The 27768-nt window shown below is 40.7% G+C and overlaps 1 protein-coding gene across 1 annotated transcript in view; it reads left to right on the top strand.

Annotated features, from left to right (window-relative positions):
* The window catches only part of LOC108676178 (tyrosine-protein phosphatase non-receptor type 4), a 57122-nt gene that overhangs the window by 21693 nt on the left and 7661 nt on the right, over positions 1-27768 (top strand). Inside the window, exons 14-17 of the mRNA XM_018164228.2 lie at positions 213-422; positions 2050-2185; positions 23118-23312; positions 24272-24389. Coding sequence (XP_018019717.2) covers positions 213-422; positions 2050-2185; positions 23118-23312; positions 24272-24389 — 659 coding nt within the window. The remainder of the gene's footprint in view (positions 1-212; positions 423-2049; positions 2186-23117; positions 23313-24271; positions 24390-27768) is intronic.

Below are 27768 nucleotides of genomic sequence, written 5' to 3'. Positions count from 1 at the left end.
TTGTGGTGGGGAGGTGATGTGCTCCAACTGTGAGGGCTCCTGGGGAGGTGGTGTGAAGGGGAGTGAAGAGGTGGAGGTGGTGGTGATATGCCCCACATGAGAGAGGTTGTGGGGAAGGGGTTATTTCCAAACTGGAGGGTTGCTTGAAGCTGCTTTAGGGCTGGTGAGGATTATACAACAAGTATGTATGACCGACGAGTGTTCCGTGACAGCAACATGGACGGCTCGATGGACGACACCACGGAGGACGTGAGCTCGTCTATGGTCGCCAGCGTCGCTGATCGTCCCTCGACGCCCGCCCGTCTACCGTCCGTCCTGTCATTGCTGCCGTCCACCGTCCCCTCGCCCCTGCACTCGTCCTCCGTGGCGTCCAAGGAGTCCTCCGTCGCCCTGCCGTCCGTCCTCTGCTCTTCCAACGGAAGGTGCTGAGTCTTGCACTAATAAAAAATAAATAAATTAAATTTAGAAATTCCAAATAAAATTTGAAATTCATAATAAAATTAGAAATTCCAAATAAAATTGGAAATTTCGAATGAAATTAGAAATTCCGAATAAAATTAGAAATTTCTATTAAAATGGGAAATTTCAAATAAAATTGGAAATTTCGAATGAAATTAAAAATTCCGAATAAAATTAGATATATCAAATAAATTTGAAATTCCAAATAAAAGTAGTAGTAATTCCAAATAAAATTAGAAATTTCCAATAAAATTGGAAATATCAGATATAATTAAAAATTCCGAATGAAATTGGAAATTCCAAATAAAATTAGAAATTCCAAATCAAATTAGAAATTCTGAATATCGACGCATTTTTTGCTTCTTCTGTGGGTAATCCTAACCAAGTATCCCAGTTTAGTCCGGCATTCGAGCGTGTCGGTGATACGTGTAAAAAGTTCGTCTGTTACGACAATATGACACACTCATTTTCTTGAGAGTGATGTCGCCAATGCATGATGAACAAGAGTTCATAATTGGGACTTATTAATAATTTATTCAAAAGGAAAAACCTGGATGATAGGACTAAGAATACTTAAATGATAAGAATTATTTTTATCACCCAGAATGATTTGGTGCTTTGAACTGCTCAGGTACGATGATGCTTTGGCGAAAGATTAGGATTATTCAAAATATTGGTGTAAGACTCAGAGATCAAGATTGCTACGAGAGATTGTTAATGGAGGTGGTCCTAGTCGAACATTTAATTGTTGTTGATTGGCGATTATGTTGTCGAAATATTATGTCGTTTATTTGCGTCTGTATGATGCCAGTTGGGTGTTGTTTCTTATAGCTGTTTTTATTTCTCTTACTAAACATTTTTTTATTTATTTTTACAAATTTAAATAAATAGTCTTCACTGAGCGGTCAAAACAACTCGGAGAGTTAAAAAAAATGCCTTTAATTAAAGTAATGCTGTAATTAGAAGCTTGGGAGTCAAGCACATCTATAAAGCTGAACGGTATTTTTCGCTTACGATGACACCGGACAATTGAAGCAATAAAAAAATAATTTCATTTAAATAATTCATCCGATATATACCAACTCGTCTGAAGCTGTACTCATGACTACGGTTCCCGCATAAAAAAATGTTACCTATTCAATAATCACATGATTAACTGAACTCTGCGAATGAATGACATAAGGATCCGAAATTTGCGTGATGCTGCGATGTTACATCATCACAAACGTAAATTATTACGGTGTAAACCCTACACTCAGGAAACTAAAAGTGATCGGTGGTGCCGTGAATATTATAACCAATCTGTACATTAATAAAATTAGCGATGCTAAATGCTAATTATGGGGCTCAATGCATTCTATGAGAGAAACTTGTAGCGTTAAAAGGGTTCTCTCGATGTGACACAATCGATAGTAGGCTTGAAAGGGTCCTATTGATGCCAGCAGCCACTCTTTCGGTAGTAGGGTTGGAAGGGTTTGATCGATGCTACTCAATTAAATGAATATTTAATATAATATACAATATATTTTACTATTTAAATGAATTTACAAAATTTTTATATCGCTAATGTTATGAGTACGATTTTATCAGCTCGTACCCCGCTGGCGCCTCGTCGTCCCTCGCCCCCCTGGCGACACATGACGGCGACCTGCCGTCCTCCTCGTCGTCGTCCGCGTCGTCCAGCTCGTCTGACACCGACACGCCCGCCGCTGTCGCCCACATTCAGGTGCGTGATTCCTTGCGTCATTTTTAGCGCATTTTCTCATTTATGACATAAATGCACTATTGTGCTCGCCATGTCCGTCTGTCCGTCCGTCCGTCTGTCTGTCTGCCTGTCCGTCTGTCTGTCTGTCTGTCTGTCTGTCTGTGCATCTGTCTGTCTGTCTGTCTGTCTGTCCGTCTGTCTGTCTGTCTGTCCGTCTGTCTGTCTGTCTCTGTCTGTCTGTCTGTCTGTCTGTCTGTCTGTCTGTCTGTCCGTCTGTCTGCCTGTCCGTCCGTCTGTCTGTCTGTCTGTCTCTGTCTGTCCGTCCGTGACTTCACGTTTTCGTCGACGAGAAAATGCGCTCTCTGTCACTCACTGCAGTGAGTACTGAGTTATATCTTCTACGTTCAATGGACGTTTGAAGTATCGAATAATTTTTTTCGTTCATCAAGGTATTGAATTATAATTAAATTTCAGTATATTATTAAAAAAAATTATTGTTTTTTGAGAGTATTACAATCAAAAATAATGTTCATTGAATATTAACTATAATTCTTTAGATTATTGAAAAGCAATTAAAGTACATGAAGTAACGCGTTAGCGTTGACCGTTCCAGCAAAGAGAGTAAATAAGGTCAATATTCGCGCCTTAACAGTTGTAATGACATCGTTACTCTTGTATGCAGGTTCTTAATTACTGCCTTGCTTGCTACTACAAGTAATATTCAAATGAACGAATCGGTTTAAGATTAGGCTTATACTTTCAGCCTATAAGCTTCAATTATTGAAAGTTTATTTAATGCCATTGATCGGTTATGAAAAGGTTATCGCTAAGAGGATTACTTTAAGACTACAGAAATTACAGTCTGACCACGCACTATCACCTGCAACTAAACCGGTTAGTCATGATAGCCGTTATCAGCGGATCTTTGAGCCGTTACGTTATCAACCAGCCGTCATGTTATCAACGTGTTATAGGCGTGATGCACGCTACACTTTATAGTGTTCAACAAAATCCGAGAAAATGAAAATGTTATTTTCTTCATTGATAATGGAGAAAATAGCGACGAATTGCGTGATCTCGCAAAAATAAAAATGAGTGGTTGATTGTTCTACTGTTATACGTGCCTATTGATTGATCGCGACTGTGATGCAATTCTTGGAAAAGTGGCACAAAATTTCATGAAGGATTGTTGTTGAGGCTTATTATTATTAAAAATTGAAATATTATTTAATTTCAATGAACATGATCGTTAATACTTCGTATCAACCGCACAAATTATCTAAGTTACTCATGAATGGGATTATACCTGGCCAATTAAAAAGATAGATAAATCACTTCCTGTTTTAATGATATGTCAAGAATGACTTGGATACTATCACGAAGCCAACGTTTTTCCGGTGGTAAATCCATAATTTCCAGTATCATGTCATAAACATGTTAATATAGAAGTGGCGAGACATTTTCTCGCCTTTCACTGCTGGCTTATCTGACGCTTATCTCGTGGCTGTTATCACGAGCTAACCAAGCCTAGGGCCCCTGTCCCGAGGGTATTTATATGAGCGCCAGCACACTACTGCACCAGAGCACTTCTGGTGCTCGGCAGCGACGGTGCTGCTGTGTGCTGCTCCTTATAGAGCTGTCTTTAACGCTGCTGCCTGCACTGCTGCTGTCTTTAACGCTGCTGCCTTCACTGCTACTGTCTTTAACGCTGCTGCCTGCACTGCTGCTGTCTTTAACGCTGCTGCTGTCTTAAACGCTGCTGCCTGCACTGCTGCTGTCTTTAACGCTGCTTTCACTGCTGCTGTCTTTAACGCTGCTGCCTGCACTGCTGCTGTTTTTAACGCTGCTTTCACTGCGGCTNAGGTATTTTTGAATACTATGCGTCTCTATACATAATTTAAATCACTTTTCCTGTTAAGTTTGTGTACTTACATACATTAAAATACGATTTTTCAAGTGTACGAATATTTATTTCCCCACTGTATTTGCTCTTTGTTAACTTACGACGTGGTTGCCCGCTTGCAGTGCTATGATTTTCTATCATCGCAATGTTATTATATAATTGCGATATAAATTTATGCTGTTGTTTATTGCTCTAGAAACACATACTCATCGCACTGCAGCGTATATTGCATTAGCACGATGGTGGCCTCATTCACGTTATCTGTTATCTCACGCCAGGATTAATTTACCTGTCTTAATAGAAGTGGTGGATGTACTCTGAAAATATTAGTAAATGATAAAAACACGTTTCAATATGTAATAACTTGAAAATGGTTCACGATTGGGAGAAATTTTGTCATCTTTGTCACAATGTTTGCAGGAAATGATTTTTAATTCAAAATCAAAATACAGTATTATTATATTTTTGGGATGAAATTGAAATAATTGTATTTTTAGAAATTGTATTGTATATAAATGTAGCGGAAGTCACTACGAACATTTCATATCCCCCAATAAGTATTGAAAGTATTCAAAGGAAAATAATTTGTTGGCCTTGAAAACAAAACATCGCACAGCTTCATTTACTCCTGCATTCTACAATTTAATTTAATTTATGGCTCCATTAATTATCCACTAGGTGTGGACGTGACAGAAGAACAAGTTCACTAAAATCCAGAAACTAAACAATTCCGGCAGCAAATTGTCAATATATATATATATATTATAAGCAATTAAACTCCCCCATAAAGAGCATACGGGAGGGGAGGAGTGGGGCTTTGCTAAGATATATATATTATTATAAGCCATTTAACTCCCCCATAAAGAGCATACGGAAGGGGAGAAGTGGGGCTTTGCAAAGTTCCAAGAGAGTGAGGGGGTTAGGGAGGTGGGGAGACGCCGGTGTTGCGTCGTGCCATTCTCGGGCTCTCGGTAGTTGTTGCGTGACCGGCGCATGTGCTGTGACTATTGCGGTCCACTTCTTCTTTTCATGTGTTCCAGGTCCCTTTTGAATTGCACCGGAGAGACTTTTTGGTATAATTTGTAAAAATCTGTGTTAGCGTTTACATTTACGATCGATAAGTTAGTTGTGTGTGTCAGTAAAAAACACTAGAATAAATATTGCCGTGACCGACGTCAACCGTCAGTGTCGGAAACGCGTGTTCGCCGAGACCGGATGTCGGAAGTTACATTTCCTGGAAGTAACGGTGCACTTTGAAGCGAACTACTTTTGCTGTGCAATGTGTTTTTGAAATAACAGCAGTTCTTTGATAAATTTAGGGATGTAGAGTGTTCGTGTGTCTACTTTCCTGAACTAGAGCTTGCTTTTTCTTCTAATTTTTCTTCTAAATAACCTTGTCGTTTTATTTTTAGAATATGCCACCAAGCTCCAAGCGTGTACTCGTTTTAATGTTGTATTTATCTATAGTTGCATCGAATGGTGTAGACCTGTTTTAACCATTGTGTTAGATCACCGGTTCACAAAACGGTCACTGAACATGACTTCGTTTTCGGGTTGCCGATCTCAGAGCATTGAAAGTGAACCCATTGTAAGGAGCAAGTTGCAAGACGATTGATGACAATTTTGAAACCAAGAGAAGATCATTGCATTCATTCACAAGCCCATTCTTGTCCGTTGTTTAATCATTTAATGCCTACTCAATGTCGTAATTCTTGGAATCTGTGGAGTGCCATCCGTGCTTTGATGGTCGTTGAACTCGATATAGATTTATGAACAACACGAATGTGTTAATTGTGATTTGTGGCCAATACGCGTCTGCTTTCTTCGAAAGTAGCGCCGATGAAGCAAACTTGGTTCCCTGGGCCCTGGATAATGCACGAGTGAGAATTAGGCTCAAGTTTAAAAAGTATTAGGCTAGCGTACGACGCTGACGGTTATACAACGTTAACGTAGATGAAGGTGCTCGATTCATTCATCCTCACGTAACCCAACACGTAACCTGCAACAGGTTTATTGTATCTTCGATTGTTTGCGTACGACGCTGACAGTTTTGCAACGCTGACGCTGGTGAAGGTGCTCGATTCATTCATCCTCACGCGACCTAACACGTGACCTGCAACAGGTTTATTGTAGCTGCGAGTGGCTTCAGAGTGTAGGCGGTTGCTGGAACCGGAAGTATTGGCGGTACTATGTTTGCAGAGGTTGGCCAAGCCTTCTGGGTCGGCTTGTGCGCAGATATTGTTAATGCGCAGCTGCTGCAGTTATACCCTCTGCAACTGTTGCACATGTTACACATTCTTCTGCCAATACACCAGTTACACTTACTGCTGCGACGACACCTGTCACACGTCCTGCTGCGACAACACCAGTTCCGCTATCTACTGCGACTATACCTGTTAAACCTCCTACTGCCCCTGCATCGGTTGAAACTGCTGCTACTACATCAGTTTTATCTTCTGCCCTTGCAAAAGTTACATCTACAGTCACTTCACGAACTCTTGCCTCCGTCCGAGTGCTCCAACACCGGCACTCCGCTTGAGAGACGAGCCAGCGTAGTAAGGCTAGCGCGTTGCCAGGGAAACATGTTAGTTCACACCTCGCACGGCAGAGCTGTCAAGATTGTCAGTGTTGAGTGGCTACCAGCTCATCAGAGCCCTGACGAGGTATGATCCATAGTGTCTTGTCAGAATCTCGAGATATGATTTGAGAAGTTTCTAATCAGAAGCACGATAAACACTTTTTTTTACTGTTTTTAATTTGTTTATTTTTAGTCAGAAAAAGCTACTGGTTGATGGTATCGGATTATCGGAATCGTGCTCCATTTAATTTATGAGAAACACATGCGTCTCTCTCAACAGGATATTATTTTCTTTGCATTTTCTTGCGTGAACTAGATTAAGCGAGAAGGCTTTTTAAAATGTAGAAGTAATGCAGCCTTTAACAGCTATTGTATATAGCTCATAATTTGTTCCTTTATGCGGTTTTCACTATAGAAGGAAGTGAAATTATTACTGATGCATGAAGACAACTGCAGATAAAAGTTTTCATTCTAAATTCTTTATTGTAAATATGAATTTCAGTCATCATTTCAGTTACCCATCATTTATAATCAAGTTAATGCAATACACTCGCATTTAAAATGTTTCGGCTGTCTAAACATGAATAGTTTGTTGACATAAATTTCATTCGGCTGGAAGTGATGAACATTGGCCTTTTAAGGGCTCCACAATTCATCATTCCTCGTTTCAATCAATAATCCGCCGTGTCAACAAATTTTCAAGTATGCCTACATTTCCTAGAATGGCATCGATCTTCAACATTCCATTGGCTAATACCGTACTTTTTTTGCGTTCTCTCATCTTCTTCAATGTTGAGTGTGGCAATGCAATACAGACTCTTCGTACGTAGGTATCAGACTTTGAATTGATCGCCATCACATGCCGACCACTGATAGAATTGACGCTGTTTTTTATATTCTTAAACATCTTATATATTACTTTTGCATATTGAATTTATCAACTGCTTTCGCTCCCGTTTCATTCCACGCGTTTTTACTCACATTAAGAGAAATAAAGCAAGGTACGGGTTGCCCATATTGATAAGGTAAATAATTTTTACTTTTGCCATTAATGAGAATCTGCTATCTTTTCATTATCTCTGCCATAATTTAGCAGGTAAACAACGTGTCTCTTTTTCTGTTAATTAAGAACCTGTTATGGATCTAAGAAAGGTTTCCCAGCAAGCATGTTCAACAGGTGATCCAGGCTGTGCGCAAAGGAAGTAGCATGTATGTGGTGAAGAAGAGAGAGAGAGAGAGGGGAAGAGAGAGCACGGAAGGAAGAGCAGCCATGCCGGAACTTCGATTGGTGCCCTTCACAGAGAGAGAGTAGCTGCGTGGGCGTAGCTCTCTTTGCTCTTCTTGTGTCATCCTATGCTTGTTCTTGCGCTTAAAGTGATCCTGTCGGTGTCTTAATGCACGACCCGCCGTCTACAGTTTCACGTTTCAATGGTCTTTGTATTTGGCGTCGATGTATATTGGACCGTTATTGTTTTAGTGGACAATATACTATTATTCAGTCAATATCTACAATATCAGCAATGTCAATAGAGTATTATGCGAGCTTTTACTTTCTTGACGATCTTTTACCGGCTCTGGCATTTTGTTGCGTGCCTTCAACGATGGCTTTGGTATTTGTTTGAATCTGCGTTAAACCTTTTTTTAGAGGAAGGCAGGTAGACTAGTATAGTCTAGTTACTTAGTTTACATGCAGTTGCAAGTCGCACATCGCATTAAAAATATAACAGCGTTGGCCAAAACGAGTTATGCGAGTTTACCGAACATTATAAGACCCTTTGTAAATATTCTGGGTATTTCTGTATCTCGGGGTTCTAAAAGCTGGTATGTTGACAAACTAAGATCCCTGATCGCATGCAGCATTAAACAACTAGGAGAGGTTTAGATTTACTTGCAGCCTTGCAGGTGCGCTGTAAAAGTTTTGTATGCGTCACACTATGACGCATTTTCGATCGAACTCAACAGGTGTTTTCGATCGTTGTTATCGTTACCGTGACTAATCTCATTTCCGGTCTCAAGTTCAATTAAAACAGGACAATTAAATTTATGGACATGTAATCTTTTTTTCTGTGCTGCATCCGTTAGAGAATTTTGTACTGATTAATATATGTCCCATTGTTTAATTTGAAAATTGTTAACAAGTTTTTATAGTGGTTTTAGATTTTTCTTTACGAGACAGAAATACTGTTTCTGAAGATATTCATTAAAGAAGGAAATTAATGTTTCTGTTTCAACGACTCCCCGTTTTTGTTTTGAACGCAGCTTAATTCCACCATTACGGTACTGTGTATAAGCTCTGCTCCGTATCCACACATCAACATGCAAGCTTGCTTCACTGCTCAAAATGTTTCCTGAGAAATGTTCCATCTCACTGAGTCAACTGCACTGCATCTTTAATGATAAAGCCTGTGCACTGGCATGGTAATTTTTTATCCATTAATTTATTATCCATTAATTTTTTATCCATTTATCCATCCTGTGCTTTGCTGAATCACCACAGCCTGACCTGCTGCCACCACCCACTAGCCCAGAGGCATGACTCATGCATACCACACGGCCTCACGACTCATGCATACCACACGGCCTCACGACTCTTGCATACCACATGGCCTCACGACTCTTGCATACCACACGGCCTCACGACTCTTGCATACCACATGGCCTCACGACTCTTGCATACCACACGGCCTCACGACTCTTGCATACCACACGGCCTCACGACTCATGCATACCACACGGCCTCACGACTTCTCCCCTGCCGTGTTCTCCACACGGTTACCACTGCCAGTGTATTGATTTTCGGTCCCTGCAAATATTTCGGCGCCATTTCTTGTAAGCCCGATGGTCGCTAAATATTTTCTGAGGTCAGGTAAACCAAACGTGGGAGTTTATCTCTCGCATCCACACCAGATTTGTGTTGCCAGTCTATTTTCGCTCGCCTTGTATACGTGGTGACTTTTGCATTGGTCGAATGTAGCCCATTGATAATCTAGTCTGTCTTTACTGCTTTACTTATGCTCTTTACACCTTTTGCAAGGCCGAATGTTGCCCATTGATAATTTAGTCTGTCTTTACTGCTTTACTTATGCTTTTTGCGACTTTTGCATAGGTCGAATGTAGCCTGTTAGTAATCGTATCGGTCTTTACAGGCCTAGTTATGCTGTTGATCAATGGTTATTGACGTTATTTTATTGAAGCTGCTTGATAGATAGGAAAACTGCTTCGCAAGCAAAAGCTATGAAAGATATTATTTGTAAGCTAACGATTATGCGATGCAGATAAGATAACTTGCTTTGCATGCTAAGACGATATCGATTCCAGAAAACTAGACTGGTAATAATGTAATATTCGTCCATTTACCGCCGCCATATACGAGTCCAACGTCAACGTTTCATACGCTTTACATTCTTGGTGCCAGTTTGCTCCTTTACTGATAACAATATTCATGAATTACCGTGTGCAATCTAATAGCTCAGCAATCAGTCTTTGTGAAATGAAACCTTTGAAATGAGTTTTTTTGCGCTCAATTTTTGTAGATTAAAAATTACGTTTTAAAAATGTGTAGCCATAAAATGTTAGCATTTTATAGTGATTGATGCATCATTATAAACTGCTTCTGCGTGAAACCGGAAATAAAGTTACTAAATTAGTGAAGCAGGCTCAATCGAAGAATTCACGGCTCGTTGACTTGTCTCAGTGTCAAGATTAATGAAGTTTTAGTAAAATTATTCACAAAAACACCAAGATTATATACACGAGATACGTATTATCGTATACTGAATTACTAGTAGGCCCCGTAATTGAATCCTCTGTTTGTTTTGTAATGTGCATTGTACATTAATTTTGGTATATTGTACATTAATTTTTCTCTTCGGAAATGAGAAATTCTTTGGACTTGATTTACAAAAAACTTCTTCTGGTCAAGCTGAGTGTTGAGTGGCTATATATCTCATACTTTTTTTTGTTGCGAGTACCTACAATAGAAGCAAGACACATTACGCTCGTGAACTGTAACCGTATGGCCTTTTTTTCTCAATTCTTCTAAAATGATCATTTAATTTTAAAAAGCCTGATATCACTGGATATAACATTGCTTGATTTTGCTTTACCGTTGACTAAATTCTCGTTGCCAATGGCAATTGCCTATAAACCAGATTTTCTATTGAAGAATAGCTAAATGTGAAACATTTCGTGTAAATAAAAAGCGTAGCATCGCACTCCCAGCTTTATTCTTGCCGATAAAATATTTTATTCTCATCCCATTTCGTCCATAATTACTGTTCTTACTCCGATACCTAACCTGACCTCGTGTACCTACGCCAGATCTACCCTCGCACCCTGTCACATCCTTCACTTGGGTCGTTTCGCATGCTTGCCACTGAAGCATGATGCTTCTTCATGCTGGTCACTGAAGCATGATGTCTTTCCGCATTGCCTCATTCCCTACCACCTGAACTGGTGTTCATCAGTCACGCTTCAAACAATTGTTTGAATGCGCCACTAATGTTCGAGCCCTCTCTTAAATATTGTTCAATTTAATCCCACTTTTATTATATATTTTTGTCGCAGTTTGTACGTGTGTTTGAAACCTAGCATTGGAAATAAATCGTGTTCCGATCCTGCGCGTATTCACGATGCATTTATCGGAATATTACGTGAGAACTCTATTTTTAATGGTTGTAACTCTTGACATTAAAAAAGAAAAGAGTTTGACTGGAAATTAAATCGAAGAAATTAAATTTGTAGAATCGAAGAGGGTTGAATATTTCTTGATTGAATCAATGGTTGAATGAGGAGGTCTTTAATTCTGATGACTATAGTTTGAGGATTTTTACTGTAACAGGAAAACTTATGTTGGTTAATATCCAGTATAGCCATTTATGTACTTATCGTCAAGCAGGCTTTTGTATTACATCCTGGTTTAGTGAAGTGCATCGCACGCCATGAGCTGTAGAGGGTTCATCAGCAGCTATCCTGCACACAATTGATATGGTTCATCAGCAGCTATCCTGCACACAATTGATATGGTTCATCAGCAGCTATCCTGCACACATCAGCAGCTATCATGCACACAATTGATATGGTTCATCAGCAGCTATCCTGCACACAATTGATATGGTTCATCAGCAGCTATCATGCACACAATTGATATGGTTCATCAGCAGCTATCCTGCACACAATTGAGATGGTTCATCAGTAGCTATCCTGCACATAATTGAGTGCATGATTGTCAGGTGACAGAAGCAGATGCCGCAGGTGCAGGTGTCAGGTGACATGAGCAGGTACGGCAGGTGCAGGCCGTGCAGGTGTCAGGTGACATGAGCAGGTGTTGTGACCTCTTACTATGCACGGCGGCCATGTCCTAGAAGGTCGTCAGCCAAACGAAGCGTTTTGTTGATAACTTTTATACGCACGCGACGGGTAGCGTCGCGCAAAAATTGTTCTCTGTGAACTTTATTTTATGCTTATTTGTGTGACGCGCTTGCAGTTTTTCTCTAGCATCATTAACATCGAATTATAATTTGTCTTGCAGATTACTTAATTTCCTTTGCAAGCGCAATGGTCGAGCACTATTCTTTTTTGTGATTTTCTGCTATTACTGCTCATGTTTGTTTTTATTTTCGTGAATGACTGGTTGAGTCTGTGCCCGGAGGAGGTTCGTGAGGCTCCGCCTGCTACTCAAATTCTCATGAATGAATTTTCTGTTTTGAGGCTCGAAATCCGTCCTGTGGACTCTGCACGTCCAGCTATGTGTCTGTTGATTTTTTATTATACGACCCGTTTTTCATTCTATCACATTATTTAGAGTTAATAAAGAGTATTAAAGCTACGTTTCAAGCGCCACCTGGTAAACAAAGTTTCTATGCTTCTTCGGAGCGAGTTATGTATCTACACCTGAAGGTTCAAGCACGCTTCTCCTACCACGACCACCACGCTTTGCGGGTAGTGCGCTACATGTCGTGGTGTGAGGTGGTTGTGTGTCGCTCTCGCGGGTTTCGTATGCCTCCATCAGTAGAACCGGCGAAACACTCCAGTGCTGAAAATAATTAATGCCATACGGTCGTTTGAGTGATCTAATCAGGCTTACATTCTCATATTGGGTTGAAATTATCCGATTTAATTGATATTAGGCCCGGCGCTAATGAGCCTCGCCGTAATCTTTTTTTGGTTTTCCGACTTTTTAAAGCCCCTTTTAAGCGGAGCATGGCTCACCTATACCCTGTTGATAGCCATGTTCTGACCAACACGAAGTAAATTCGAGCGCGTCTGAGTTGACACGGAGCAAGCTCTCAGTTTTTCCGTGGCATTGCTGTCACATTCATGTTCTCTTCTCAAGGACAAAGAAATTAGCATGAATAACTTTCTGTCTTGAATTGTCTTTGTTTATTTCATATTGACGGAAGTTGGAGCGAACTAACACCATTTTTGTGTCGGTGATTAGGAAGTTGAATTTAGTATTAGAAGGTGCCCAGGTGCGAGTGGATTTACGCGGTGTCAACATTCAATAAATTGCAAATTATATCAAGGGTACTTAAAAATAAGCATATATTTCAAGTATCTGTGAGTAAGTGGTGCATTCATTGATCGAACTTGTATCTAACAGAAAAATACGCATGAAAAGAGTTAATGTAGAACGCCGCAAATCCGGGATGTTCTAATCATGGCTGGTGCTTGAGACTCTAGCATGCATGTGAAGTGCGTGGCTTGCTCTCTTGTGAGTCATTATGAGTGAGGTGCTTGAGACCTCACCTCTAATCATGACCAAGGACTGCTCTCTTGGCCGCTCAGGTCTCACCACCAGCACTTCTAGCTCCTGCAATGTTACGCCTTTGTATCCTCGTATTCGTTACCATAATATCATTCTCGAGGATGAAATCGTATCGTCGGATGAAGGCGTTGCTGGAAATACTGAGAAAAAATCCAGTGGAGTTTCATTTAAAGAAGCATTACCGAAAGGAAACTGCTCGGATGTTACTGATGGCAGCGGCAGGACACAAGCGAAAGGCTTGACGTCCGTCAAGGATTTCATTCTGGATAACTTGACAAAGCCGTATTTGTTGAGCGGTGTCTCACCCCGAGACCAGAGCTCTAGTTCTCCTAAAATTAGTTCTATTAGCAATGGCTTTGTTTGCAACGGCTTTGGAGGCGATGTAAAGCAACTCGATAGTCGTAAATTTAGCACTCTTTTGGGCACCGATTTAGCCCAAAATGACGATTCTAGACCAGTGACTTTATTTGGATCGTCAGATTTGAGCAACCAGAATGTCCCCCGACGACTCAACGGACTCTCTTTTAATGGTAGGAAATCTCCACTGACCGCATCTCCAGAACTGAGTGTCTCGACTCCAACGAACACATCTATTGGGTCCATGTCATCGTCGTGCGTAGACTTGGCCCCTAACTGCGGTGGCGATGCAGTTGCGAACGGAGCCTCGCCCCCGTACCAGCATATGCAGGTCTTTCCTTCAAACCTGCATTGTGTCGAGGCGGGCGGCTGTGTCGTGTCGGGCACTCAGGCGAACCACACCCATAGCAGCTCGACTTTTATGGAGCCTTCCATGAATGGCCTGGAGGTGACTCGCTCTTCCCTGACTGCTGCACGGTGCCACACTCACCCCACTGACTCCAACGCTCCAGACAAGCCGGACATGACGACATCATCTCCTAGCGGGCCTGGTATCAACTCGGATAAATACATCAAGTCCCTTGCTGATGGCTTGTCATCTTTAAATGTCTTCGGAGAGGATGGTAGTGATTTTGAGTATAAAAAATACATGAAGTTACTAAGAAGTAACAGTTTTGGGAGCATCAGTGACATAAATAGCGGTTTATTTTCAATTAATTGTAACAGAAAGAAGAATCATGCCAATCTGACATCTTCTATATTGGCAAGTCATTTACGTTCCACTCCGGTTGACCCATCTCCGTTTTGTGCAAATAAGCCGCCGGAGGTTAAAGAACAAGAAAAATATCCGTTTGCCCGAAGCTGTGAATCCAGTAATCAGAAAATCCCTCTTTCATCCTCACTTGCGAGAAAAAGCATTAATGGAATGAAGAATAAGCGTCTGTTCAGCACGATTACCGATATTGACATTGGGGATAACAGCTACGATCTTGCCAAGAAAAAAGAAATGAAAACTCTGTTTCCAAACAGCGAAGCATGCAAATGTAATATCTCCAGAAACAGCTGGAAAAGTAATTCTTCGGACGATAGGGTTTCTAAGAACTCGTTGTCCGCAGTTCCACGAAGAAACAGCATTGCCTTCAGTGGGCAATGGTCTGATCTTGGGTCAACTAATGCCACTGACTGGCTGTACCATAGAAATGGCCTGAGCCAGTCAGTCTTCAGCCCTTTCAATGCTGACGTTAGTCGATTAGTGGTGCCGCTCGACTGTAAAACATTCCCAGACAACGACAGAAAGAGGATCGAAAGCAAGTCCAGTAAAGATAGAAGCATTGAAAATAAAATCAATTATAGTCGGAGTATAAATTCTGGTGCACAGAGCGATCGATCGACGGGACCAATTCCTTATGAAAACTGGAAAAACAAATGTGCTATTCAGTCTGATTCGGTAAGTGTTCCAAACTGCGAGCCTTCTTACCTCGAAGGGCACAAAAATGGCTTCTATCAAACCACTTCCGAGTTCAATGCATTCAATAAAGGAATGTACACAGTTATGGATGACGATGAACCGGCCGAGTCAGATGATCCAGTTAGTACAGAGTCACAACCCCCAGTTCAATTTTTTTTAGAATCTCTTCCCGTAAACAGTCTTAAGGCTAAGAGAAGGAACAGTATTTCAGGACTTGGAAACGATGACGATCGCTTCAAAAGGAATCATCCAAGAAACTTGGAAGTTCCTTCTACTGAAAAATTTGTTTTCGGAGGGCGTCGTAACAAGAAATCTGGAATTTCACGATCACGGGATGCTTCGGCAATTAGTACGACTCCTGTTAAATGCAGTGTACTGCCTTCATCAAGCTCGGCTGAATGCTTTGAAAATATTTCAGAACGACATTTCCCTGCCTTTGATGATATAGTCAATCGCTGCCCAAGTGGCAATCGTGAAACGTTGAACGACAGTTTGATGATTCCAGGACACGATTTGTGTCATAGGAAACCTAAATCTCCTCGCAAAGTCGACATAGATTCTCCCGAAGGCAAGGCATTGCAGCGTTTAATCAACAACAGCACTAAACTCATGGGAAAGAATGGATCTGTTCTGAGTGGCCGAAGTAATCGTGCAGTTTCTTCCGCCAGAGAAACGCTAAGCATCATTCCTTTGGTTTCCACAACGTCGCTTGAAGACGCACGTAATACGGAAACCAAAACTAACGCCGAAACCTCCAAGGAAGAGATGAAAGTTTCTTCTATAAAGAAGGATAGTAGTAAGTCTTGGCATATTTCAAATGGCAGTACCCGTCATCAACTAGGTCGTTTTCCTACTGACGAATCTGATAGACTGACGCTCAACAAAAACTCGTCTGATGAAACCCCCAGCCTACTTGACGCTGGCCGTAGCAAGGTTAACCATAGTTTCGGTTTGAAAAACTTTCAAAATAGTCTTCAAAATCTGAACAATGTTGGTGCTGATAAAAGTTTTCGGGGCTCTGATACTGAACTACAAGGATCCTCTGATGGTGGAGTGACTTCCAAAGCATCGCCTCCTCGCAAAATTTCTCGTAGAATGACCACAAGTGGATTAGTTCGCCCGGCCATACAAAAGTTCGTGGCACTGGGAGCTCATAGGCTTCTGAAAAAACCTGATCAATTACAGAAAAATTTCTTCTCGTCCGAAGACGAAAAACTTATTCCTTCATCAACTGAAAAAGTTTATCGGCGGCCTAATTGTAATTTGATATCCTCACCCGGAAGTGAAACTGAACAATATTCTAGCGACCGTACAAATTTACAGCAAAATTCTTTGTCAGATATTGTCAATGATGACAAACGATCAGAATCTTCAGAAACTTCTGGCAGTAGTTCTGGTCAAAGAAATAATTTCACTCCAAATCAAGAATGTGAGAGGACAAGCCTCTTGAGTTGTGTCTATGAAAACTGTCCTCCTGCGGTTAAACGGCCTCCAAGAAGAAACAAGAATGCACGCAGCAAAACTAAAACAAATTTTGATTCGGCTGTCACTCAATCATCGATTCAAGAGAAAAAAGATTCAATTGAAAGTGGCTCTGCATATGGTCAAGAGAATTACATATCTCCGGTTCTTATGAACGGTGATCCGATGAAACAAACCTCTGTGCATCGCGTTAGGGATGTCGGCACATCAGTCGACTCCCCGATCTCCAGTAGACGAGGTGTGAGTACCAAGAACAAAATAGCGTGTGTGGACAAGGGATCAAACGTCAAGAAAAAGCTGCTGAGTAAAGTCAGGCACAGAATCAAAAGTGGAGGACGCGCCAGAGCCGATGCTAGCACATCAGTTCATCGTTTAGGTCGTCAGGTAAGTTATTCGGAGTCTCACTCAGTGATACGTTCACTGACGCATGAGTGCCAAAGTAAAATGAAATTTTTCCTCTTATTGCTCCAAAATGGCCTTTTCTGATGTTGAACTCTGATCCCTCTGTTTATTTGACTAGCGTAATGAGTTCACTTGCAATCGTACCCATGAATTCCTGGATTCATTACCTGTCAGTTTTATGTAAGTTTTAGAATTATTATTAAAAATGGAATGGCCTATGCACTAACGGTCACTAGGTTCTTTTTATTCTCGCATCCGGAAAAATAAGATAATCAACTACGCTTGGCTATTATTGACAAAATCTCTAATTAGGTTCACTTGCTTGAGGCTTCTAACGATTTCAGCTGTACCTGAGCGAATATACGTACGTGTAAGATGAGATGAGCATCGTTGTTATGGGCGTGATCCTGTCGAGATCACTGCCCAGTGAAAAATTACAGACGCGACAGCTTCTGATTTGGATTACCAGAAGCTGGGGCGACTCTAAATTTGGTTAGGGTGGATGTTCACTATACCGTCAACCTCAACATGGGATGCGAGCAAACAGTTTCAACGTAGGCAGAAATATGAGGCTCAAGAGACGCATGTTGCTCAAGCGCGGCATAAGTGTATTATACGCTTCACGATACGCCATTTTCACCGGAACAACGTACGTGGATCATCTTCAGATGATGATTCTTCTGGAATTATACTGTGTTGGTTTGCAGTTGCCTGAGATAAGAATGAATGAAAATGTTAGACCATTGTTTACTTGCTCATTTTGACTCCTGGATTAAACGGTATCTCGATAATACCTGCTTTATCGACAAATTTGCTGACTTCTAGATAAATAAATAATGAATTAATTGCACTGTCTAATATCGTAAAACTAATTTGATTTTTCTTTAACTTCGTCCATTTACTTTTGTGTTTGGGGGCAGAAAATTTCTATTTGTATCATGTATTTATTTATGTATCCTGTACTTACTTGATTGCATCACACAATGTATTATTTCACGCAATTAAGCTCTGCAAACGTCATCAGCAGATTGTGACATGGCTATTATAACAGACATGCTGTTAATGCTGATTGTGATATGGTAATACCTTCTGAATGTCAAGTCAGGGAAAATCAAAGCAGAGCGCAATAAAATTTAAATACAATTAACTTTACATAAAACCTTATGGACCATCCATACAAGACGCTCAGTGCGGCTTAGCTGTAACGGCGCGTTTTCGCTGCAGCACTGGCCACCAATACTGAACTCTCTCTTCATAAATGCATGCATGCTGCATGTGGATAGCAATAAAGTGTGTCATGAAGTAGTTTCCAAGATTATCTTGTAGGAAAATTGCTTTTGGATAATGAGTGGCTTAATGATTATAACTTCAAGGTTGCGTACATGCAATTTGCCGTATGTGCGTTGACGCGGTTGTTGATTTCGCGGCTGTTGATTTGGCAGTAAAACCGCCCATGCCCACCGCCTGGTCTGTGCCGATGCCTGCGAAGCGCCCGCGGCTAAGGTGACCGGTTAAAATACCAGGTTAACCCAGAGACCTACTTATCCGCTATCACGCGTGTTGCGGTACTGCCTACTAAACCTACAAAAAAATATTGTTCTGACGCTCACCGCCGTGCATAGCATTCTTCTACGGCCCACGTGCCCGTACCAAGCATGGAACGCCCCACGTGCCCGTACCAAGCATGGAACGCCCCACGTGTCCGTACCAAGCATGGAACGCCCCACGTGCCCGTACCAAGCATGGAACGCCCCACGTGCCCGTACCAAGCATGGAACGCTCCACGTGCCCGTACCAAGCATGGAACGCCTCCATAATAGAAATTATTATGAAAACATTCAGGATTATTTAGTAATTAATAAAGATTTCACAGTCGTTGTCCAATTGTATTCAATGCTTAATTTTAATTCATAATCCACAAGAAAACATTCTTAACTTGCGGTGCACAAAGGATTTATTTTGGCCTGGCTTGTTGTTTCTTAACCTACGACTGAGTTCCATGCACCACCCGTCTTTCTATGTACTTAGCATGACATAGCAAATAACTCCTTGTTTATATACGACTTGCAAAATTCATGCAAGAATCGTATTTTATATCTTTTTCCATGTTGAGGGTTTTGTTTATTCGTATTTTCGACGTTGCTGCGAAATGTGTTTATTGGTAGTGCGTTTTGTTAGGATGAAGCTTCTAAAATTTAATTTCATGTTTAAATGCATATAAAGGTATGTTTGGAGATAAACATTGCTAGTATCGACAATTTTTATTTTAACGAAGTGCCTGGAGCATATATCTAATTATCGTTATTAAATTTCATGTAGGCAAACTACTGATGACAGAAACCGAATGGAAAATATAGTTCTGAATCCTTAATATTTTGATAGTGGAAAAAATTCAATGTTTTTAAAAGTTACCAGGAACACACAGTCGCACATTTCTTTTCCCTGCGTGTTCAAAGAATACGATAAACAAGTTATTTATTCATTGAATAGAGTTTATTTTACGTTCATGTTATTTTAGTGCATTTTGCTTTTGATTAAGTTGACGCTTAAAATAAAAAAATATAAAAGTTTCATAATCCATGTATTGTGTTGTCACATTGTGCGATCCTTGCCGAGTAATCGCACTTGCAAAGCTATCAGCTCCTCGACCCGCGCGCAATGTTATCGCGGAAGCAATTTCCTGTCGACGTTTGCTCGAGTTTCGAACGCTCGCCCCAGTTGGCAACGCGCCTGGAAAGAAAGTGTCAGTAGTTAATTGGTTTCCATGCTCTACTCTGCAGTATTAATGTTTTTATTGCGCTACCTACACACGTATAACGTGGGCACGCAACTGAATCTCGCTTCTACTAGCACGCATGTTTTCTTGATTTGATAATCTAGTGTTTTTTATCTCGCTCGTTTGCTGTGTTGACACAACCGCGTGGCTGGGATCCAGTCAAGAAAATGTTTGCCTCTACACTGGTAGAAAAAACGGTGAAAAAACGGTCCCACTGACGTTCTAGTGGCCGGTCGCTCCGTGAAAATAAACTGTTTCGCCGTTTATATCAGAAGTTTTACGGATTTCTAGTGTTAAATTTGAATAAAAACGGCAACACGGTGTTTCTTTTCACCTGCCGACCGGCCACTGAAACGCCGGTAATACCGTTAACGGTAATTTTTCTAAACGCTAGTGTAGCGGTGTCGATAATCGCTACAGATATCATATGGCATTACAAACACGCCGCGTGACAATGCCAGATGTGGGGTAAACTATTGTATATACCGTAAGTAGCGCAGTTCTCAGATGATAATTCATTGAATACGTCTTTGCCTGCCGATGCTCTTGAATGAGTGTGGTTTTCATTGTGTCGCGGTTATCAGAGTTTCCGTGACCGGAGCGATTTACGAACACGATGAGGGTATCTTTGAAGATAAGTTTTATGGCACGTACAAGCGGTTGGGTTCATCGTAAAGCTATTTATTTGTACTGACTTGGAATTAATGTAATCTATCACAAACAATGCGGACTTGATTATCTTTCACATTTCCTAATCGCCTGTCTTCCAAATTCTTTAAATTTATCGGGCAGTCTAAAATTAGAAGTACCGGTACCATTTATGATGGATTCAATTCTTGTTTTATACAGTTAGCGTCCTTATATTATCATCGCAAATGTTCTTCTCTATTGAACGAGATTTGTTGGGACCGCTGAGAGTGTATTATTCGATTGATACAAGGCAGTGACTATAATAAATATATCGCGTAGGAATTAGTTCATTTCTGGTTTACCTTAATTGTACTAGCAGGAAGACGTCGAGTGTAAACATGTGCCCCTGGCAACGACTACCACCAGCTCTCAGCATTTCCCCTGAAGGATCTTCAACCTTGCGATGGAAGTGAAGGATCTCCAACCTTGCGATGGAGGCCATCGCAAGGTTGGAGATCCTTCACTTGGAGAAGAGATCCTTCACTTCCTTGGTTACAAACATTCACGTACACCGTTGTCCATCTTGCGCAATACTTTCTTATTACATTCTTCGTTGTACTTAATTTCAGGACCTTTCTTCTGAATTTCATGCTGGCAAAAGGTTATTTATAATAGCTCATTTTCCAGCGTTGATATATTTTGCAAGAATTTGAAGTTTGTTCAATTATATCTATTTTAAGTATTACGAAAATGTACCAACTTCATGTGTTATATACTGATTGCTTCGTTGTGCCAGTAGCAACAACTGTGTATATTGTGTTCATGCATTGGTAATTAATGCATTATAGTTATTAAGCAATCTTGTTGCACGTCATCAGATAAAAAGTTGGTTGATAACGAAGATTAATAAGCATATTTTCCAACTTAACTCAATTGTTCTGCATCACCATATCCCGGTCGACTGCATGCATGGCAATAAAATTTACTGCCAGTTATTGGTGATTTAATTATGGTGGTTTAATTAATTAAATGTGTTTTAATTGAATTATTTATACCACCATAATAATGGTAGTTTAGTTATGGTTTAATGGTGGTTTAATTAATTAAATCTGCCATTAAACGATTATTCAATTAAATTATGGTGGTTTAATCAACTTTAATTAAGTCATGAGTAGTGTTTAAATAATTATATTCGTACGAAACGATAGTTCTATAAATAAGTGGAAAAATAAGGCTCCATTGCTAACAATTATGTTTATCCAATAATTTGGAGCGAGTCATTAATTTAGACTAATCTCGTTCTATCTATCGTACTCTTTCATCGCTCTTAAAATGAATTCAATTTATTTTGATAAAGCATGCATCATGCATGCGCAGTTGTAATTAACAAAGTCATAAGATGTCTGGTTGTTATCTCAAAGGATGAAGTTGAATGGTCTTATATATATGCGATTGAATTCTATATGATTCAACTCACTGTACGAGTTTAAACAATGCTTTTAACATGGACAACAAAAATTTGCTATTTTCGACGTCATATGCCAATGTAAGTTTAGATAATTTTTGGCTATCGATATTCCCTAGCGAATGCGATCTACATTGTTTGAATCGAACGAGTTGTCTACACGAATATCAATTTCTGAAGGTCCATTTACTGCAGATGCTTCTTGTGAAACCATGGTTATGAAGCAAAGCACCAAATTTCTTTCTATCGAGTACAGACTAAATGGTACTCAACTCAAGTAACGTGTAGAGACATGCACTCTATCCAAATATTCTTGCTTTAATTGATAACAACTTTTGATATGAGGGAAATAATGCAGTGTGCTGGTGCATCAGATGGCAAGCTCCCTGCGTCCAACTAAGATCTCTGAATTGCGTATCAGCTGTTTCTTCCCACGCTGCATCGGGACGATCACTCTATCCAAATATTCCTGCTTTAATTGTTAACAACTTTTGATATGAGGTAAATAATGCAGTGTGCTGGTGCATCAGATGGCAAGCTCCCTCTCTTTGAGATGCTAACGCTGCTTCTTTCGAGCCAGCTTCAGCGGGCTGGACAATTGAGACCTTCCGCCCCTTGTGGGTGATGAATAATTGAGACCTTCCACCTCTATGGTGATGTTCATCTTGACTTTCGGTGCGAGATAGCTAAATAGTTGAAGCGCTAGTAAACATTTGGCCACTAAACTAACTAACTAACTGCATCTAACTAAGATCTCTTCAATTGCGTATCAGCTGTTTCTTCCCACGCTGCATCGGGCCGATGTTTTGCTTAGCTTTGCACGGCTGCGACTCCCTTGAACGGCGTGGGTCGATGCATGCCGCCCACATCATCGTCGAAGTTCTGCCTACAAACTGCGCCGTATAGAATGGCTTTGGAATTTGATTGCGTTGAAGCATTAGAAAACGTAATTTTTAGCGAGAAATTCGTCATGAACTGCTTTTGGGCCGCTTGCGTGCACGCGGTGAGGAGGTTTTTCGGTAAGATTTTATCGTTCCGCTATTTATATTATAAGCCAGTTCTTTTTATTTGTCTTTAGATTGTGATAATTGAGTGATTCGTCTAAAAAAATTAATTTTTTCCGCAGGGAGGCGCAAGCGAGGAGAGTGAACACGGTCTTATCACTATCCGCATCCAGCCTGACACTGTCGGCAAGTTTGCTGGCAAGTTTGGCTTCAACGTAAAGGGCGGGGCAGACCAAGATGCTCCTGTACTCGTGTCCAAAGTTACCGCTGGCTCCCCCGCCGACACTTGCTTCCCTCGCCTCAACGAGGGAGACCAGGTGAAATAATTACAAATTATCATGATAAATTATAACCCAATGATAAATTATAACCTAAAATTGATGAGTTATGTCAGGTGAAATAATTATAAATTATCATGCTAAATTATAACCTATTGATAAATTATAATCTAAAATTGATTATTAATATCAGGTGAAATAATTATAAATTATCTTAATAAATTAAAACCTATTGGTAAATTATAATCTAAAATTGATAAGTTATATGATTTAATAGTTAGATTAAAGTTAATTAGATTACTGATTTTATAGTATTTGCCGATGATGTCGATTTCAACATGTGCAAAAATATACCTATCCTTCCACCCGCCCCAACTAAGATTCAGTTAAGTTATCCTGACTTAAAGAACATTCAGTTAAGATTCAGTTTGAGGCAAATCTCTGAGTTAATTGATATAACTTTCTTCAGCTTGAGGTTTCTGTTATGTTTGTTACGAAATTTCGTGCTTTAGCCTTAGAAATGCCTCAACACTTATCCTAGATCCGCCTCTTGATTAGGCAGCTCGCCCTACTTCTATGAGAACTAAATCACATCATATTCGTAATTTTATTCCTTATTCTTTCACTCTCTTTATTTCGTATTTACTTTTTTGCTGCCACTCATGCTCCTTGCACTATCACTCTCGTATCATTTGGTCCTCCACTGCCGCACTTCAATAGTCAGCCGTTCCTCTAAGACTGTAAGATAAGACAGCATCATTAGGTGCTGACACTCTGTTGTGTAGCCGTCCCTCCAAGACTGTAAGATAAGACAGCATCAGGAGGTGCTGACACTCTGTTGTGCTGCAGGGCACTTCAATAGTCACCCTTCCCTGTAAGACTGTAAGATAAGACAGCATCATTAGGTGCTGACACTCTGTTGTGTAGCCGTCCCTCTAAGACTGTAAGATAAGACAGCATCATTAGGTGCTGAGTGCTGACACTTTGTCGTGTTGCAGGTGCTGCTGATCAACGGACGCGAGGTGTCCTCCATGACCCATGACCAGGTCGTCAACTCTATCAAGGCGTCCCGCGAGTGTCACTCCGGCGAGCTCGTTCTCACCGTCAAACAAAACGGTCAGAATCAATTACTGCCAGTTGATTTCCTAAGATTATTCCTTCTTTAATATCATGTGATTAACAAATTGTCCGATGATCATTTTGAGATACCGTACGTGCTCGTAAGTATAACGTCATGGGCTTATACTTTCATAAAAAAAGTTAAGAGATCGTAAGTTCATCAGCCAATCGTTGACGGCCTTTCAAGCAAAATCCACCAATCATAGACAAGAAAATAGAGCGTAAGTACTTACGTTCACTATACTTTCAAAAAAGTTAAGAGATCGTAAGTTCATCAGCCAATCGTTGACGGCCTTTCAAGCAAAATCCACCAATCATAGACAAGAAAATAGAGTACTTTCGTTCACTTAGCGAGTTTTGAAAGTATATGCCATGGTAGTCTGCACCATATAACGCGTATGTTCCTTGATCAGTTTACTTGTTATCAGTGATGAGATATCGTGAGCTATCTTGCTGTCAGTCGAACATTCAGTTGAGCCTTGACTATGGTGATGAGTCATGTTCGCTTGTGTTGTCCACGTTCTTGTAGACGACTTTTCAGTGTTTTAGATGCAAATTGAATTAATATTTTGAGCTAAGCTGAGAATTGTGTGCAGGGATCGACGTAGTGTAATTCAAGCAGAGGACTAACGCTTAATGGCCAATTAGCTCGTGAATATGTGATGAGTGCTTCGTGTGAGTAGAGGTTGTTGCAGAAACAGTTAAGGTGACTATCGTTTATTGCAGCTGTCGGGTGGCCCTTTTTAGAGGAACAATGTTGTGTGATAGGTGCTAATAGGTTTCGGTGCGTATTTTATCATGTGATATCCTTTATGCTTTTAGAATCTAATATTTTAAATTATCTTCACACAGGTTATCATTAACTCTGAATATTGTGAATATCTCTACGTTAATAGTTCCTAGGAGAATTGTTAAAACTTAGATACAGGGCTAAGACGACCTCCGTCGGTGTGAAGTTATTGAAATTAAAACAGAACAAAGGTGTACTGGAGACCGATGAATTCGATCGAAATCGTGGTATTAATGTAATGATGTTGCATGTTCACGACCAGTGCTCATTTCATCGAACATACGTGAGGAATGGCACGGGCACAGTCGTCTTCTGATACGAAGTGATAAAGTGCATTGCGCATGCTAGCTTCCTTATCTTATCGAGTCCCCTTTTTTCGTTGAATATCAACAGTGCTCTCTCTAGTCAATCAGCCTTCAACGAATTAAAGCTTTCTAGAGCTATTGCACATTGATAGATAACTTAACTCTTTATATTACTTATTGCTCTTTGGCATTATTTATTGCTTTAAAAAATAGTAATTGGATGGTGATGAGTCATAAACATTTGGTTCTCTACGATGGCATGCATGAAACATTCTTTGTCTGAAAATTGGAGTTTGCTAAATGAGCACCTGGATTATTCTATCCCAACCGATGAAAAAGCACTCGTAAGATATGTTCGCGCCCCTAACACACACATTCACAAGGAAACAAAATGTGTCAAGTCCAATGCTTCGATTCATGAAGTGGCATCCGCACAAATTGAAACCCCGCCCACGTCTGATGAGGATACAGAAACCTCTTCGAAAAAATCTTCTTTGTGTGTTCCTGAAGTTCATAGTAATGTATCGCAACTAAAGAATAAACGCTTGTCCGCGATCTCCCATTGCAGTTCCTCATCATCTAGCGTTGATTCGGGCTACGGAGAAGAGCTTGGCTCTCCAAGATGTTCTAGTTCCAGGACCACTTCAAATCATGGCTCTTCAGGTTGTGAATCTCTTGGTGACTGTGCAGAGACTATACATCCTGATGTCAGTATAGAGATAAAGAGTACTGATAAGTGCTCAGAGATCACTCGTCCTGATGGCAGTTTAGAGATCACACGTCGCGAGGAAAGTTCGGAGACCACCTTTGCTGATGGCAGTTCAGAGACCACAATTGATGAAGGCAGTTCAGAGACCACAATTGCTGATGGCAGTTCAGAGACTACAATTGTTGATGGCAGTTCAGAGACCACAATTGCTGATGGCAGTTCAGAGACCACAATTGCTGATGGCAGTTCAGAGACCACAATTGCTGATGGCAGTTCAGAGACCACAATTGCTGATGGCAGTTCAGAGACCACAATTGCTGATGGCAGTCCAGAGACAACAATTGCTGATGGCAGTCCAGAGACAACAATTGCTGATGGCAGTCCAGAGACAACAATTGCTGATGGCAGTTCAGAGACAACAATTGCTGATGGCAGTCCAGAGACAACAATTGCTGATGGCAGTCCAGAGACAACAATTGCTGATGGCAGTCCAGAGACAACAATTGCTGATGGCAGTTCAGAGATGAAGCACACGGATGAGGCTTCAAAGATCAAGTATCCTGATGTCAGTCTAGAGATCGCACGTCCTGATGACAGTTCAGAGATCAAGCGTCCTGATAACAGTTCAGAGATCAAGTGGCCTGATGACAGTTCAGAGATAAAAGATTCTGTTGCCAGTTCTGATGACAGCTCAGATATAACACCTTCTGATAACAGTAACAGTTCAGAAACAAGTTCTGATAGCTGTTCAGAGATGAAGGATACTGATGACAGTTCAGAGACCACAAGTACTGATGAGAGCTCAGAGAGCACACGTCCTGATGGTAGTTCAGAGATTGCCCAAACTGATGACAATTCAGAGATAACGAGTGCTTTTGAGAGTTTAGAGATAACACGTCGTGATGACAGTTCAGAGATAACGAGTGCTTCTGAGAGTTCAGAGATAACACGTCGTGATGACAGTTCAGAGATAACGAGTGCTTCTGAGAGTTCAGAGATAACACGTCCTGGTGACAGTTCAGAGATAACGAGTGCTTCTGAGAGTTCAGAGATAACACGTCCTGATGAGGACAGTTCAGAGACCACAAATAATGATGGCAGTTCAGAGATGAAGGGTCCCGATAAGAATTCAGAGACGAAGCGTCCTGATTTGCTCACAATACCCATAACAACAAATGACATGCCGCCTTTTACAACTTCAACTATCGACTTTGACGAGTCAGAAGTTTGCTGCTATATCTCCTCTTCTCCCATAAAGGCCGTAATCAATCGAGTCCCTTCCAACCACCACCTCAAGCAAGAGTCTTCGGTGATAAGTCCCCTACACCTGGCTCAGTGTTTCAATTATGTTCATGAGACACCTATTCATCTGCAGCCAGTACCGAAGATTACGCAGTCGAAGATTACGAACTCAACGCAGTCGTCCGTTGAATCGATCCAAAGTTCAAGCTTAAAGCATTCCCCCACCGAAAATAGAAATGCTTCACTCTCATCTCCTACGTTGACCACAACGGGAATGACAAAAAGTCTCCATCGGCATTCGAATGCGAGTTTAAATTCGAATCTTAAGTT

The sequence above is a fragment of the Hyalella azteca genome, unplaced genomic scaffold (assembly GCF_000764305.2).
Source record: "Hyalella azteca isolate HAZT.00-mixed unplaced genomic scaffold, Hazt_2.0.2 contig13701, whole genome shotgun sequence".
NCBI classification, from domain to species: domain Eukaryota; kingdom Metazoa; phylum Arthropoda; class Malacostraca; order Amphipoda; family Hyalellidae; genus Hyalella; species Hyalella azteca.
The sequence above is the reverse complement of the archived record's forward strand: the minus strand, read 5'-3'. Positions and strand labels throughout refer to the sequence as shown.